We start from the raw sequence: 17026 nt of genomic DNA on the forward strand, positions 1-17026 counted from the left end.
CTCTAGAAACCGATAAAATCCATTGTGTGGATGGCCAAGGGATGAAATATACAGTATTGGGTTACAAATACCAGGTACTGGAAATTGGAATGTAGATTATGCTTCAGGCCCCCAACACAGAGCAAGAGTAAAGATTTCAGTAGGTTAATGAAAGATTAAGGAAATTGCTAAATCTGTTGATACAAAAATTATTAATGGGTAACTTTAAATACTCCAATATGAACTGGTTAAATGGTACATTTTGCTAGGTGTGATTCATTGTTACCATACATTTTTGCTTTGTAGACCAGCTTGTTTTGTTGTTTAACAGTGAGAACGTGATTCTTCTCTTTGTGTCAAGAATTACTCATGATTTACTATCGGAAGTGAATGTGGGAGCTCCACTGGACAACAGTTAACATTACTGTGACAATCCAGGTCCAGACATGCCAAGGGGACAACAGAAGGTTTAAACCGCAAGTGTAAGCAGTTAAATCAACTGATTGTATACAATGTTATTGTACTATAAAATATATCAAGTCAGGTCTCTTATGAAAGCTTGTAATGCATTGAACTGAACAGGCATTTTGAGATATGTATACAGATTATAAATGTATATTAAGACCTTTTTAAATTGTAAGTGTGGTGCAACAGGGAGGAGAATCAATAAGACAGGAAGGGGCACGTCTCAAACAGTTTGTACAAAACCAGCTTCAAGACAATGGTAGACCATTAGAATTAATGGAAAGACAGTGACACAGCTTGAAACTGAAAAGAAACCCCCTGTCTTGGAAAAATAAGAAAGGCATGAGTTTTCCTCACTTTGCATATTTAGAGTGACTGAAGAAAAAAACCCTGAAAACCCTTAAAAATGGAAGTAGTTTGAACTGCAGAGCATCCACAAGTTGATGGACAGTCACTTGGCAGGTGCTGTCCATGAACACTGGCTCCCCTCTCTGGCTAGGGATATACTGGGAAACCGTTCAGAGGCAATATGTAACTTGCATTAGGAAAGGGACTCTATAACATCTGAAAGTGTAAAGCCTGAGTTTGCATCTTTATGTTTATTTTCTGTGTAACTTGTATATGTTTGCTATTCCTTACTATTTTATCTTTGCATCTGTGATTTTTCTATTAAATACATTTTTCATTTATTTTTATCTCAAGCAGGTCTCTGGTGTGCAAACTGTGTGAAGTATGAATCCCAAAGTAAGCTAGTGTCTGGGGGGCTGTTTCATGCCTTCAGGGGTGATGAACCAGAGGGCAATGGTTTGAGTGTCTGGTACTTAAGAACGCAGGAAGGGTGGAACTGGGGAGACTTGGGACTGGAAGGCTGTTGGTGTCACCCTACAAGAAGTACCTCGGCTGGTGGAAGCTAGGTTGAGACCTTGTGCTTGTGGGCAGGCTACTGATGTCATGGCTCTGAATCAAATTAAGGCACCCAACATTACAGAGCAGGCTGTGACAGAACTCCTTACTGGGCTGGGTGATCCCCAAAACATCACACTTAGAGAGTTAGGCTTGATATTATAGTTCATGGTTATATCTTTATAATACTGTGCTGAGGCATTTGAAAAGCATAAAGCTTATCATAACAGCATGCATAATCATGGTAACTGGATGTGCAAATGACTATATATATGTAACAAGTCATTTACCCATGCAATTATCACCAATGCACATTAAAATTTGACATAGTTTTGCATGTACTCTTCTTGCTACTCCTTTATAATCAATATGATGGTATACAAATTAATATGGGCTCTTCCAAGAATGGAACCCCCTAATCGGTGTTATTCCTCATTATCATCTCTTATTATTTTTACTGGTAAAGAAAGGTTCAATTCTCACAGTACTTGCTCTTGCACAAATACTATGCCTATACTAAAACTATAATTTCTGAAACAAAGAAACAATCTGTAATAATTTGTGTAATTTCTGTTTTGAGTTCCTCAGAAGCAGGTGTTATATTTGCAGGTAGAAGAAAAATTACGGTAATAATATGTTTTAATTTTATCCTTTAGTTGTTCTGTAGCTAGTCTCAGTGTTTCAACTTTCTTCTCAATTATTTGTTCAATATAAAAAATGCAACCCTGAGTAGTTCTACTTGAGAACTCACAGCATAATGCACTGATTGCTCATTACTCTAAATTGGCAATAACAAACCCAGGCTAAAGAGGATACCCATCCTCATCCACAAAAATAATTCAAATCTGAAAAAAGTCTCACGTAACATTTTTCTGATGTGTAGAAAATTAAGGCATGCACAAGCAGGAGTTCTCTGGAATATTCAGCAGTGTTTCTAACATGTAGGTGAATAAAATACTGAAAAGTAGGAACTGTCATAATGTTTTATCCATAATCAGCTTCCCTCAGTTTCTGCACAGTGATAGCTATTGTAAATGAGAGACATATTGTTCTGTTAGAAACAGAATCTCAAACTAGATACTGGTGATAGCCTATATTCTATAGCAGTGGTTTTCAATCTGTAGTCTGCAGACTTCGGGGGTCCACACACTATGTCTAAGATTTCCAAAGGGGTCCACACCTCCATTTGAAATTTTTTAGGGGTCCGCAAATGAAAAAAAGGTTGAAAACCACTGTTCTATAGCACTTCTGGAATTGCAGTTTCCCTACCTGTTTTAATTTCTGGTAGCAATTTCTCTGCTTTAGCTTTTTTTCAACTAGTGTAATTATCAATGTGTATTACTCCTGTAATTCTGAAAGGGTTTTTTAAAGAAACCAACATACTCCATGTTCTGCTTAATAACATACATTCAACTGTATGTACTAAAGCATCAAACACTTTTTTTGGACAATTTCTGGTGTCATGGAGTTTGAGAAAAGCAAGAGTGTGGGGACTGTCTTAATATTCTAGAAGAGAATTTGTAGACTGAAAGCAGAGTTTATAAAACACCCCACCTTGCTGGCAGCTGTTGATTCTGCTGGGAAAAAGCAGAGTGGGTTGTGCAGACTCAGGAAGGCAGGTGGCTCATTAGTCCATCTAGATATAAGGTAGAGGAGGTGACTTGTATGGAAGAGGATGTGGGTTGAATAGTCCAAAGAGCAGCTGCTACTACTGCTGTAAAGCTTATGTAAGTAGTGTCTGGATTGAGCTCTCCCCTGACAGCTAGTGATGAGCTGTGGAAAAGGATTTCAGGAGCTAATCTCATTTGCATGGGCACACCCACCCTGCCTAGTTGCTCAGCATGATGGGATGTTTGCCCAAATGATCACTTTTGGATGGTGTTGGATCCCCAGTCTCCTTATTATTGGGGCAGGAGTGATAAAGCATTGGTATCCTTGTTGTATGCATCAAGGGCAGCAGAACTGTACTTGGCATACCCTGATTGAGGGACTCACCCTCAACTAAATGGCACTCACTAGGCAGAGGGATGTGGGTTCCAAAGCCCAGTGATTTGAGAGAGGGTGAGATAGGTATTTGTGCCCAGTGGTGTGGGTCCTGCTTAAGGGTCTTAGACACCATTTGACCTTTTTCTCTCCACTGTGTAATAAAAACAGCTAATTTAGACTCAATTGAGGATCTTGTTACATACTACCTAGGTCTAAGTGTTAGACCTGCTTGTGCACCAGGAATGAGGCTCCCCCACTAACAGCTGAAATCACTGAGAGCTGTGTTAACGGGTGGAACCTGAAGACATCCTGGCCTATTGGCTGGCAGGATGGCCAGCAGGGTGGCTGACGAAGAGGACCAGTGTGCAAATGCCTGGGCAGCGGAGCAAGTAAGGTGCCTTCTTACTTCTCCCACCCAGGGTGGGAGCTGAATTCTGCAGATGTACCTCTGAACTCTGGATTTGCACTGACCAAGGACAGCAACTGTGAGTGGGGTGCAGAGAAGGGATGGGAACGTTAAAGGAACTTTTGATTGCTGGACTTAAGAACCTGAAGGAAAAGGACACTGCCCAATTTACCATGAATCTTTTGCTCATGGTTTATGTTTATGAATCCTGTTTGTGGTGTTTTCCCAAATTAATGCTGAGTTACTCCCTCCCCCTTTTATTAAAAGTTTCTTTGCTACACTAAGACTATGCGCTTGCGAGAAGGGAAGTATTGCCTCTTAGAGATGCCAGGGTGGTGTGTAATTGTCCCAGATCACTGGATGGGGGAATCAAGCTGGTTTTGTGTTGAATTGTTGAAAAGGAACCCCTAGATACTGAAGCCGGCCCTTGTTGCTGCCAACGCTGATTGGCAGAAGGGTTACACTTAAGCAAAAGGTTGGAGTAGACTTTCATTACCTTATAGTTAAAAAAGCCAAACCTGAGGAAAGGGTGAGTTTAGACTTAGTTTCTGGACTGTGTCTGTTGAACAGATTAGGTAAGGTGCCTGTTTACACATTTCCACTAGTTTCTAAATTGTAGAGTTCGTTGAAGAACTGAAATTAGAACGGAATGTAGAAATTCTCACACTTTCCATTTTCTGCTCCTAAGATTTCAGAAAGTGTAAGTTAAGATGAGGTTAATTTTGCAAAATTTCTGGGACTGGAGCAGCAGGCAGACATTTTAAGGAGCTCTCATTCCGATCTGCCCTCCTGCCCAAAAATGAATACACTCTCTTGGCTATTAGAGAATAGTTTATTATGCCTATTGTGCTTGCTTTGCACCCAGTTTTCCTATCAGTGCAAAGCAGTCAGGTATCTTATTCAAGTTTAATCAAACAGAAGTTCAACATCTTCATTAATGATCTAGATGATGGGATGGATTGCACCCTCACCAAGTTTTCAGATGACACTAAGATGGGGGGAGAGGTAGATATGCCGGAGGGTAGGGATAGGGTCTGGAGTGACCTAGACAAATTGGAGGATTGGGCCAAAAGAAATCTGATGAGGTTCAACAAGGACAAGGACAGAGTCCTGCACTTAGGATGGAAGAATCCCATGTACCGCTACAGGCTGGGCACCAACTGGCTAAGCATAAATAAGATAAATAACTACTATTTCTTTCTTCCTCATGTGTATTTGACAACGCTTTTTGTCTAGCCAAAGTAATTATTTCCCTTTTAATAGTCAGTTAGCTTATTAGTTTTCCCCTGTTGGTTGTGTGAGGCTATCACACAGAAGCAGGGGAGAGAAATATTTTAAAAAACAATAGGATAATGTGGTTGGAAAATGACAAACTTGCAGCTGTAGTATTTGAAACTTGTTGTAAAAGGTGGCAAGGTGACTGCATAATACTGGAGAAATTTTGTTGACTCATTCCAGCAAGTGCAGTTTCTTAATTTCACCCTAGACTTAAAGGAGACAGGAGTGACTGTCCACAGAGAGGGAAGTAGGACAAAGGAGGTGCTGAAGAGAAGTCCTATGGACAGCCCAATTCCCAGAGAAAACGTAGTCTAACGTCTGTTGTATTATTGTTTTGAGATTACTAATAGAGTCAAATTCCAAGAAGAGGGACACTAAGACACCAACTCTGAGCCCATGTGCAACACTGAGGGCTTGGGAGAGACTAGAGCTGGTTGGAATTTTTTTTGACAAGACATTTTTCTTCAGACAAGGCAGATTTGTCAAAACCGAAGCAGGAAAGGGTTAACTTCTATTAGTTTTCTCATTTCAAAAACTGTTGGAAAAAAGTTTCAAAATTGTCAAAATGTCTCTTTTCTACATTTTCAATAAGAAAAGTTCTGTTTTTTCAGTTTGAAATGATTTTTTCATTTAGAATTTGACATGAGGTATAAAAAATTAATTTGAAAAGGTTAAAATTGGAATGAAACATTTTGATTTACCCAAACTGAATTTTTTTTAGATTGTCAGTTCATGAAGTTTTTTGAGATTTTGAATTTTCATCCTGGTATGGAACACGAAAATTTTTCAAAATTATTCCTAGAATGGGAAAACAGTTTTCTGCCAACTTCTGGTAGAGACTCAATACATTCACATTACTGTATATATTTTTAATTTTTAAATTTACTAGATTTCCAGTGGACTGTGTCCTTTTAAAGACAGACATATTCTTAATAAATTCCTACTTACAACAACAACAGAAGGGAGGAGAAACACTGAAAAGATCTCTTGTATTCTGCCTGCTACGAATTGGAAATGACAAGCAGTGCTGAACAGATGCAGAAAGTAAATGTATGTGTGCAACAGAAGATAGTGAGTCTCTCCTGACCCCAATCTATAGGTGTCCTTTATAGCTATATTCTCCATAAATCATCCCATATGACTGAAGTCAGATCAGATTAGGTCGTCTGTGGAGGAAGTGTATCATTCACAATCAAAGGCAACTGAAGACAAAAGAATTAATACTGGGAGAATTTTTAAAAGTGGCATTAAGTTAAAAAACCACAAACATAGTGTATGAAAACTTTATACAAATACACTATTTTTGAAAATGTTCTGATCACCACACCACATTTGAAAACAATATAATACAAAGGTGAAGTAGTGAACTTAGTACAGGATTTATTCTAGTGAGAGTATGCTCTCCTAAGACTGAATTGTCAGATGTCAACATTGGTTGGAGTTGAAAAGTGATTCGTGATCACAACAGATGGTAAACTTATCCATGACGGTTCCATCAAACTCTTAAGTGATTTCTGATGTTCCAAACCCCTTTCCCCATCACAATCCTAACCTAATAATCCTCCATTTGTGTTTGACCCCTAATTCTTCTTTTATTTTAAGTTTGTGTTTAAATAAAAAACAGGAAAACAAATTTCTTGCACTCAGACTGAAGTTCAAACTAAGCTACTTTTTTCAAGATCAGAGTTTATTAAGTACTGATTACACAAAGTTTGAAAGAAGGAAATGGAATTACACTAACACTTTTAAAAAAAATTACAGGAAACTGAGTAGGAAAAAGTTTTCCTGTGTTATTTCCTTATACAAAGTGCAGAACAGCACCAATGGGATGTTTTCTACTATATCATTTCCCAATTCATCTTGGAATGAAATTTGAACATATGTTAATTTAAGTTCTGATTCAGATTGTATTAGTAGACACCACCTGGAAATATCTCCTTGTACTGTAGCACATATTTATTCATCTTGCTTCAAAATAGATTGCAGAAATCCTATTATTCACAGTTATTTTTCAAGTAATGCAATAATGCCTCTAATAATAAATTTCATGTGCCAGGAACCAAATCTTGGAGTCTTTACTCTGCCAAAAGGCCCCCTGACTTCAGTCAGAGTATCGACTAAGGATTTCAGGACTGCGTCCAAAAGGCCTGATTCAACTTCCATTCAAGTTGATGGAAAGACTCATTGACTTCAGTGGGAGTTGGATCAGGTCCAAAGTAGTTATCCACAGTTGTGTCTCATACTGTGATTTAGAGTTAAAAAACAGATTAAGGGTCTAATTTTTCAAACAGGGCCTCAATTTTTCAGGTCTATTTTGGTGCCTATACTTAAATTGTGCCAATATTTTTGCACTGACAATGACCTACAGGCACAAATGCTGTAATAGTTAAATATCAAACAACCCAAAGGGCCCCACAAATCACCTTCTCAGATCTGAAACTGGCAGCATTTGTACCCCGCCAATGCAATTAAATGCTGGAGTAAAATAAGCTACAAAACATGGAGGCTCAGTTTGAAAATCTAGCCCTAAATAACTATATATAAATAAGATTAAGGACTGAAGTGAGACTAGGCTTATTTACATCAGTTGAAGGTAATGGTAGGAGTGCCACCTGTACCCCTCTTTGGTCTGAAATAACCTTTATTTGTTGACCTTCAGGACTTTGCGGGAGCGGTCTGTTGCTTAAGACATAATGTTGAAGAAGGGGTATGTTATTGTCACAGGCTGCATAGTTATTGACATCTATGGTTATTTGTGATTTTTAAATAATTGCTAAAGGTGCCTAGACACTGATAGATGCTAATTTTGTTTTATAAATCTAAACAAATAAAGGTGGAATATGGTACTATCAATATGAATGAAAGTGGCAGAATCGACTCCTTTCTATCTAATATGCAAAATTCAATCATTCATAATGGGTCTCTCCATCATTCGTGCAAATTACGGAGGTTCAACTGTATATCACAAAACAAACAATTTAAGGCTCACTGAGACACACTAACAAGTTCCAAAGCATCAAGCAGTATGAGATTGCCTCACTCTGAAGTCTACCATTAGCCATGTGTACTAAAAGCAAATGCCTCCTGGGCTGCTCTCTTCGGGTGGTAGAATAAATGTCTATAGAACACCCCGTGGTGTGGGCAGGGTTATCCCCCACATGCTCCAACAGAATGGAGTGAGTTACAGAACCGATGTTTGCAAACGTTCTAACCCAAAGGGTATTGGAATCATTGGAATGTCAGATATTTTTTAAAGAGATCCTGGATCACTAAAATATTCAGGGAAAAAACAAGCCAAGGGATTCTGTTTTAATCAGTTGAGCCCACATATTCAGCATTCTGGAGTATGATTCCAAACTACACCTGGAAGATCACTGCCTTTCTGCTCCCTCTAAATCGTATGGGCTTTTTTAGTGGGAACAGTAACCAAATCTGCCAGTGATGTCTTATTATTGGGCCCAATGTAATAAGGAAGGAAACTATAACACTGGCCTGGAAACGACCAGCTTCCACCTTCTGAGACAGAAGGGATACAGTGGATGGGCTATGTTACAGCAATGGGCAAATTGACAATGTCATTAAATAATAAATACCAGGACTCTGTGGTGACCGGGCAGCCTTAGAGCAACAATATGAAAATCGAGGAGGTAAAACTGTTAAACTGCACTGACTTAGAAAACTTTTTGGAAGTTGAAGGTTAAAACTCATTACAGGATACAAGCCACTTGGGCGCAAAGCTAAGAGAATAGAGAAGGTCATAAGAGTTGGCTACACAAGAAAAAAAACCAGAGCCTTCTTAATAAAATGGACTTCAACTTTAGTCAGAAGGGGTCTGTTTTCTCTTCTGGGGAATGTAGAAAGGGGAGACAGGATAATAAGAGTAAAAACATTGGGAGAAGTGAACAACTCAAATACACTGCAGAGGGTAAGTAGCAGCATGGGTGAAAAAAAGAGATTATGACAAACAAAATTACTGGTAAGTAACTGTCTCTTTCCCGTGCCCACACACTATAAATTTACACTGAAATACTATACAAGGCTTGATCCTGAGAGATGCTGAGCACCTACAACTCCCTTTTGAATTTAAAGGGAATTGTAGCCTCTCAGCACCTCTAAGGATCAGGCTCACAGTTTGTATATTTAAGAAGAAAGCGGAAGAACCTCAAACAGTAATTTGTAGAGCTTTGGCCATGTCAGGAACCTTCCCCACATTGTCTAACAAGAAAATTAAAAGCCCATTAGACCTTCTGGGCAAGGTGACCTTCTTCTTTAAAATACACTTCTGCTAGTCTTTCCATCATTGATCTATTACTTAACAGAATAGTCTATTTAGAAAGTGTGATAAACATACACAGTACATATATTATATGCTGAAGGTCTACATTTCAAGTAGTACTTTAGAAAGATATTTGAGTTAGCTTGGAAGCATCTCAAGATAAGGACCATACCTTTTTATGTTTGTACGGCACCAAGTACACAACTGGTCCTCAAAATAAAATAATCAGGCTTATATGAATCCAGGAACCAACCATGAGAGTTTGTACAGTGAAAGGTGTTTGCATGACAAGGAAAATGTAAGGATTTCTTGACACACCGAGAGGATCTTACAACAGCAGATAAAATGGCCTTATTCACGTGACTGTCCATAATACACAGTAGCTTTTCCCGCAGAGCAGCAATGAAGGCAACTACTTAGTTAAAACTCCTTTGTCCACTACAGCTAATAAGATGAATTTGGGTCAACAACAAAACCCACAATTCATTGCATCCCAACAATAGAAGTGAAACTCAAACAGCTTAATAGGACTAAATCGGGGGGTCCAGATAATGTTCATCCAAGAATATTAAAGGAATCGGCACCCGAAATTGCAAGCCCATTAGCAAGAATTTTTAATGAATCTGTAAACTCAGGAGTTGTACCGTATGATTGGAGAATTGCTAACATAGTTCCGATTTTTAAGAAAGGGAAAAAAAGCGATCCGAGTAACTATAGGCCTGTTAGTTTGACATCTGTAGCATGCAAGGTCTTGGAAAAAATTTTGAAGGAGAAAGTAGTTAAGGACATTGAAGTCAATGGTAAATGGGACAAAATACAACATGGTTTTATAAAAGGTAGATCAAACCAACCTGATGTCCTTCTTTGAGAAAGTAACAGATTTTTTAGACAAAGGAAACGCAGTGGATCTAATTTACCTAGATTTCAGTAAGGTGTTTGATACGGTGCCACATGGGGAATTTTTAGCTAAATTGGACAAGATGGGGATCAATAAGAAAATTGAAAGGTGGATAAGGAATTGGTTAAAGGGGAGACTACAACGGGTCCTACTGAAAGGTGAACTGTCAGGCTGGAGGGAGGTTACCAGTGGAGTTCCTCAAGGATCAGTTTTGGGACCAATCTTATTTAATCTTTTTATTACTGACCTTGGCATAAAAAGTGGGAGTGTGCTAATAAAGTTTGCGGATGATACAAAGCTGGGAGGTATTGCCAATTTAGAGAAGGACCGGGATATCATACAGGAGGATCTAGATGACCTTGTAAATGGAGTAATAGTAATAGGATGAAATGTAACAGTGAGAAGTGTAAGGTCATGCATTTAGGGATTAACAACAAGAATTTTAGTTATAAGCTGGGGACGCATCAATTAGAAGTACCGGAGGAGGAGAAGGACCTTGGAGTATTGGTTGATCATAGGATGACTATGAGCCGCCAATGTGATATGGCTGTGAAAAAAGCTAATGCGGTCTTGGGATGCATCAGGAGAGGTATTTCCAGTAGGGATAAGAAGGTTTTAGTACCGTTATACAAGGCACTGGTGAGGCCTCATCTGGAATACTGTGTGCAGTTCTGGTCTCCCATGTTTAAGAAGGATGAATTCAAATTGGAACAGGTACAGAGAAGGGCTACTAGGATGATCTGCAGAATGGAAAACTTGTCTTATGAAAGGAGACTCAAGGAGCTTGGCTTGTTTAGCCTAACTAAAAGAAGGTTGAGGGGAGATATGATTGCTCTCTATAAATATATCAGAGGGATAAATACCAGAGAGGGAGAGGAATTATTTAAACTCAGTACCAATGTGGACACAAGAACAAATGGATATAAACTGGCCACCGGGAAGTTTAGACTTGAAATTAGACGAAGGTTTCTAACCATCAGAGGAGTGAAGTTTTGAAATAGCCTTTCAAGGGAAGCAGTGGGGGCAAAAGATCTATCTAAGTATTCCTGTAGCCATATGGCTGCCATTCAAGACCTGTAACAATTATATCTTACATGTATATGGCACTTATCACCTTAAAAGATCCCAAACACAAATTAAATACAGTGGGAACCCTTAAGAGTTAGACACTTACTGCTTTTGCTATTATTTATATGGACTGTATTCCTTATACATTTAGAATGGGGAACTATTGCAAATAACATTTACTTATAATCAAATGGCAGTTTTATTAAGGGCACCGTGTGTATACAGGCATTGCTTCACCTATCTGTGAAATGTAGCCATCTCTGAGGTGGACCTCAGAGGCTATTTATCAATGCATAGCAGCGCTACTTTTAAATAAGATTAGTGGGCTTGATTCTCAGTTACACTAAGGCCCCTTTATGCCACTATGGCAAGAGAGAATCTTTAAGCAGATGGAAATAGTTCTGCAAGAATAAAATGTTCAGAGCTCTTCCCCGATAAAGCAGAGCTGGTGTAAGAGTGCTGCACTAGCCCTCCACCTAGCCCTTGTCAGAGGCAGAGTAGAGGTCTATCCAGCGTGTACTGTGGCTATTTTCTGCTTTCTAGTGCATACCGTGTCACATGACCAGAACATGGGCAGTTGTCTCTAGTGGTTGTAGCAGGAGTCAGGCCTAATGGTCCTAATAAGCATCAGGCCTAGTGGCTAGAACAGGAGTTGGTAGCCAGAAATTGGAGCCCAGGGTCAGAGCTGGAGTCAGAGGTCAGGAATTGGAGCCCAGGGTCAGAGGTCAGGAATTGGAGCCCAGGGTCAGAGCTGGGTTACTTGGAGTGAGGAAATGCAGGGGCAGGGCTGGGAACAAGGCAGGAGCTATCACAGCCACAGGCACATGCTTTGAGCAGCCAGCCTGCTGTCTCTTCCAACCAATCAGGTGTTGTAGCCAGTCAGGCAGCCTACAACGGGCCAGATGCACTTTTTAGGTTGCCTGAAGCTTGGCTCTACAGGGCTTGCTCCCAGAGTACGCTGCTGCAGGCCCTGACTCCTGACACGTGGGAAGCCATGGAAAGCTGTTTAAATTATAGTAGCTCTTAGGCTGCTCTAACTCACACCAGAGATCAAGCAAGTCCCTGCATAGTCCCACAGGTGTGCACACAGGCAGCTAAAATCAATCTCCGCCACCGTCACATGCCTGCTGTAAGTGAGAATCAGGTCCTTGTATTTAATTGAAACTACTGGGAAATTTAGGGATGCAGAATGCAATCACCCAAGTTGGAATTTGACTAAGACTCCGTAACTGATACTTTTATCCTTGCAAAAACTGCAACTGGATCTTTCATGTCCACAAGAGTTCTGGACCTTGATTTTGCATCCCATTCAACAGCAGACACTTCAAGTAATGCAAAGTCTAACACAATGCAGGGCCATTTGCTCAATACTGGCTCAGGCTAAATAACGTTTAATAAATCACCAATATAACTAAGTTGCATGCATAATCTTAGAACCAGAAATGATAGCATTTATCACTCACTTCTAGTAGAAGTCCACCTTCTGGTATGGCAGTCTCACTGGATACGTAGTCTTTTATTGTGTGACCAGCTTGCTTTCTAAAGTGTTTTTCTTGAATGGCTGTTGAAAAAAGCAATTAATAATATATAAATAATACCGATGAGGGCTTTTAGTTACTGAAAACTTATTGTTGGTTCTAGGGAGAGAAAAATACATTTCACAGCTCAGATGTTTTTATATAAAGTTTTTTCCTTGCTTGTCATTATACCTATCACATTATTTTTACTGATGATGTTTTTTTCCATTATTATACTCGACATATAAAAAACAACAACAAAATCATAGGAAAGCAGCAGAGAAGACAATTGACATATTGCCACACTGCTTTTGTTTACAAAAGAATACGTTATGAAAATTCTAACTAATAGCAACACTGTTCAGAAGATTGTCAGAGGGGATACAGGATATGGATGAGTTTTCTTATTTTCTGTTTTGTCCTCTTGTTTGGCATGAAATGATCTTGGCCTGTCACTTCTATGAATTTGAGATTAGTTCTAAGACTCTAGTGTATATTCTTGAAATGCCTTTTTTTCACATGTGAAGTCAAAGTTTGTTTTTTAGCATGGAAAGCATGAAAACTTTGGATTAAAATTGCAAAATTTTCTCTGGTAATACCAAGAGGCCTGATGGAAACAAACGCAGATTACTTTGGCTGACTGCTTTTCCCCTGTATAGGCTGTAAATATTCGTTCTGAAATATCTTTAGATAATCAGATTTAAGTCTCTGTCGGAATAAATATGAAGTTGAATCCCTGAAAGAGTGATGATTTCAGATCCACTCTCAATTTTGAGGATAATGAAAGAATCACCCAGAAGACAGAGTTGATTATATACATCATCTGCTAGGTGAGTATCTGGATCATTGGGGAAGTATGGAGTGTGAAGCAAATCTTGTGATTCTGTCAATAAATAATGAGTTAAAGATTCAGCTTCATTATTATTGCAGGGTTTTTAGTTATTTGACCTGGATCATCTTGAAAAAGCTATGATGGCTAACTGAGATGAGACATTCACCACTGTTCAAACGTACCAATCTAACACATTCAATCTACAAAAATACAGTTCTTACTTGGTTTTGCTCTGTTGATGTGAAGGGACAGTGAGAAGGGTCTGCCACTAAGTGGACCCAGGGCAGTTGGTACATATAGGCTACTCCAAATGTCAGCCCATAGGTGCTGGAACTAGGGTACTGGGGGTGCTGCTGCATCCCCTGACTTGAAGTGGTTTCCATTATATACAGGGTTTACGGTTTGGTTCAATGGCTCTCAGGACCCCGCTGTACAAATTGTTCCAACAACCCCTGCATCAGCCTGGAGTAACAGCCACAGGTTAATAACCCCAAAATAAAGATGAAACAATCTGAAATAATTCATTCCACATAGGAATATTAAAAAAAAAGTCTGGAATGTTACTTGGCTCTTTGCTAAATGTAGTGATGACAACTGGATGCAATTTTTGAATAAGAGCCCAGAGTAAAAACTGAATAAAAATGTTCATGGATTTAACAGTATTAGCTGAAAATGACAAAGGGCGTGGTCCAAAGCCTATTGGAGTGATTTCTCCTTATTTCATAGGTTTTGGATCAGGTGCTTGTTAACCTGAGGCTCTACAAAGAGTCAAGAGACACGGTATCTTTTCATATCATATGATGGCAACACAGATACCACAGTTCTGGAAGTTACGTAAGAAATTTGAATTGGTTTTTAGTTCAGATAGTGAACATTTACTGCTAGTGATACTATGGACTCATATTTCCTAAATTGTAATCTCAAGCATAGATAATAAATTCCGCACCTGAGTTGTGGAAAACACACTAGGATATCCCAAAACTATATGAAACAGGACTAAGGGTGGGTTTCCGTGCAAATTTTTCAAGCTACTATGATTTCATGTTTTCAACCCTGCAAGCCATTCTGCAAAATGGATATGAAACTTCTGTGGAAAGGTGCACATTTTTAGGGGATGGGTTTTGTAGTTGGTCTTGGTTTAAATGTCAGGTTTATTGGGAAAGGTCACATGATGTATCTTTTCCATGTCCCTGCTCAGCTGAGCTTGCTCCTAGGATTAGTAAGGTCAGTCATAATGCCATTTGCAGCTGGGTATTACAAAGAGGGTGTAACTACAATTTCTGAAAGCAGAGCCCCCATCCCATTGCTCCCCTAGACCCCAAAAGTATATTTTCATAATTCTCTACACAGAGGCTCTTTATCTTTGTGTAGGTTAAAAGACAGACAGGGAGTGGCAAGAGGAAATGAAGATTTATTTTTATGAGTTCTTTTGGCTTTGTCAAACATTCCAGTGGGGCTAACTCCATCTTTAAGAGGAAAGCATTATTTTATTTCATTTCATTTCATCGAGCAGGCTAGGGTTCCCTGCCTGTTTGTTAGCCTTCAGGCTCACACAAACACAGCAGCAGAGGCACAAGAGATGTTTGTTCCACAGTCCATCTAGTACTAATTCCATTTCCAAATATAAAGTATTATATTGTACTGTCATATCACCTGCTAGAAGTTCCTGTATGTTTGGCCACACCCATCTGTTTCATAATACGTTGTACACATTGCCCCAAAATGTGAACAGACCCATAGCAGCAGGCAAGGCAGCCCTCCTTGTGCCAAGAAGCAGAATGCATTCCTCAGAAGCAGAAAAATTGTTCCCTGCGCCTGGATCAGCATAGCTTCCTCATCACTATATACTCCCCCTCAGGGTTGAAGACACTGCATTAAAATGAAATATGAATATAAAATCCTTAAGTGGAATCAACCCATCAGGGAAGCAGGGATCAGTCACTAATGCACAAAGAGCTCAGAAGAGAGGCTGATGTTGATGAGAGTGTGTCATTGATGAAGGCAGCAAACATGGTATCTCAGTGAGGAAGAACAGGACATATTACAGAGTGTAGAGGAGAAACTGAAAAATATTACCCCATTGGGAGTAACAGGTAAACACAAGCAACAATTAACCTCTGTTTTAGAGCCCTGCTGATGCCTTATCAGTGACTAGAGACAGGCAATTTTTCTGGACAAATTTTTCATCGAAAAATGCATTTTGGGGGGTCTGAAAGTATTTACCCAAATTGGGTCAATTTGATTAATAGTTTCAATTGAGAACATTTTGTCAAAAAAGAGTCAAAATATTTTGTCTTGACCTTTTTTAAACATTTTGTTTTGACTTTCATTCAAAACAGTAATTCGGTTTCAAATTTGGCCCCAGATTTTTTTTAAAAAGCCACAACAAAGAAGGGTGAAAACACCTGAAACAGGCAAATCAAAATGAAAAAATTGGTTTTATTGACTTGAAACTGATCGTAAAACAAAAATAATTTTGTTTCAGGTCAACTTGAAATGTTTGGGTGGATTCAGTTGAGATTTTTCAGTTTGATGAACATTTTTCAAAAAAATTGTTTCTGTTCATCCCAAACCAGAGGGTATTTTTTTTCCAGATTTTTCAGTTATGCCTCTGAACTAAAAAACCCATTATTAACTCAGCTCTACCAGTGACTGAGTAGTAAGAATTGAACAGGAGTCACTAGAAAGAAAGCAGCAAGTGATCCTAACTGGTGATATGATAGTGAGAAATCTTGTTCTGAGACACATGTGGCCAAATTTGAAAATTAAATAGAATGCCACCTCTATGGGTACAGGACAAATGATATAACAAAAAGGATAAAAGAGAGCTTGAAGAATGCCAGGGAAAAATCCTCTAGATGTCATGCATGTGGGAAAAGATTAGGGGAGATTTAATAAACTCAAGGATGATGCAGGAATCCAGGAGAGCTGAAACCTTGTTGGAATTTCATTTAGTACCAAGAACAATAGAAGGAAAGAAATTGATATTGGAGGCAAACGGATGGAGGTATAAGCTGTGTCAAGAGTTGGGATTGAATTTATGGAGCCTGGAAAAGCCTTCCATGAAGAGACACAACTGTTTGGATTATACTGTCTCCAATTAAGGGCAGGGGACTAACCTGCCAGGTTCAAAATTAGCAAAGCTGGTTAGGTAGGAAGTGGACAGAGGGGGGAGCTTTTGCTTAACACAAATTATCTGTTACGTATTTCCAACATACAAAATAAAACAGAAGATGGAGCTGTTCTGCAAAAGAAGATGAAAAATAAAAGCTATGTTGATATACAAGAGTGACAAACACATGAAGCATAGGCAACAAATGTGAGAGGATCACAAATTCTAGCAAGCCTGGTGAAATCAGAGGAAGTATCAAAATCCACAACTCTGGAAAGGCTGGAAACTACTAAAAGACACTATAAT

At 39.0% G+C, this 17026-nt stretch overlaps 1 protein-coding gene across 1 annotated transcript in view; it reads right to left on the reverse strand.

Moving 5' to 3' along the window:
- The window catches only part of AHRR (aryl hydrocarbon receptor repressor), a 150545-nt gene that overhangs the window by 40974 nt on the left and 92545 nt on the right, over positions 1 to 17026 (reverse strand). The window contains exon 4 of the mRNA XM_048839433.2: positions 12723 to 12820. Within this exon, the coding sequence (XP_048695390.2) occupies positions 12723 to 12820 (98 nt within the window). The remainder of the gene's footprint in view (positions 1 to 12722; positions 12821 to 17026) is intronic.

Source organism: Caretta caretta, chromosome 2 (genome assembly GCF_965140235.1).
Source record: "Caretta caretta isolate rCarCar2 chromosome 2, rCarCar1.hap1, whole genome shotgun sequence".
Taxonomy (NCBI): Eukaryota; Metazoa; Chordata; order Testudines; family Cheloniidae; genus Caretta; species Caretta caretta.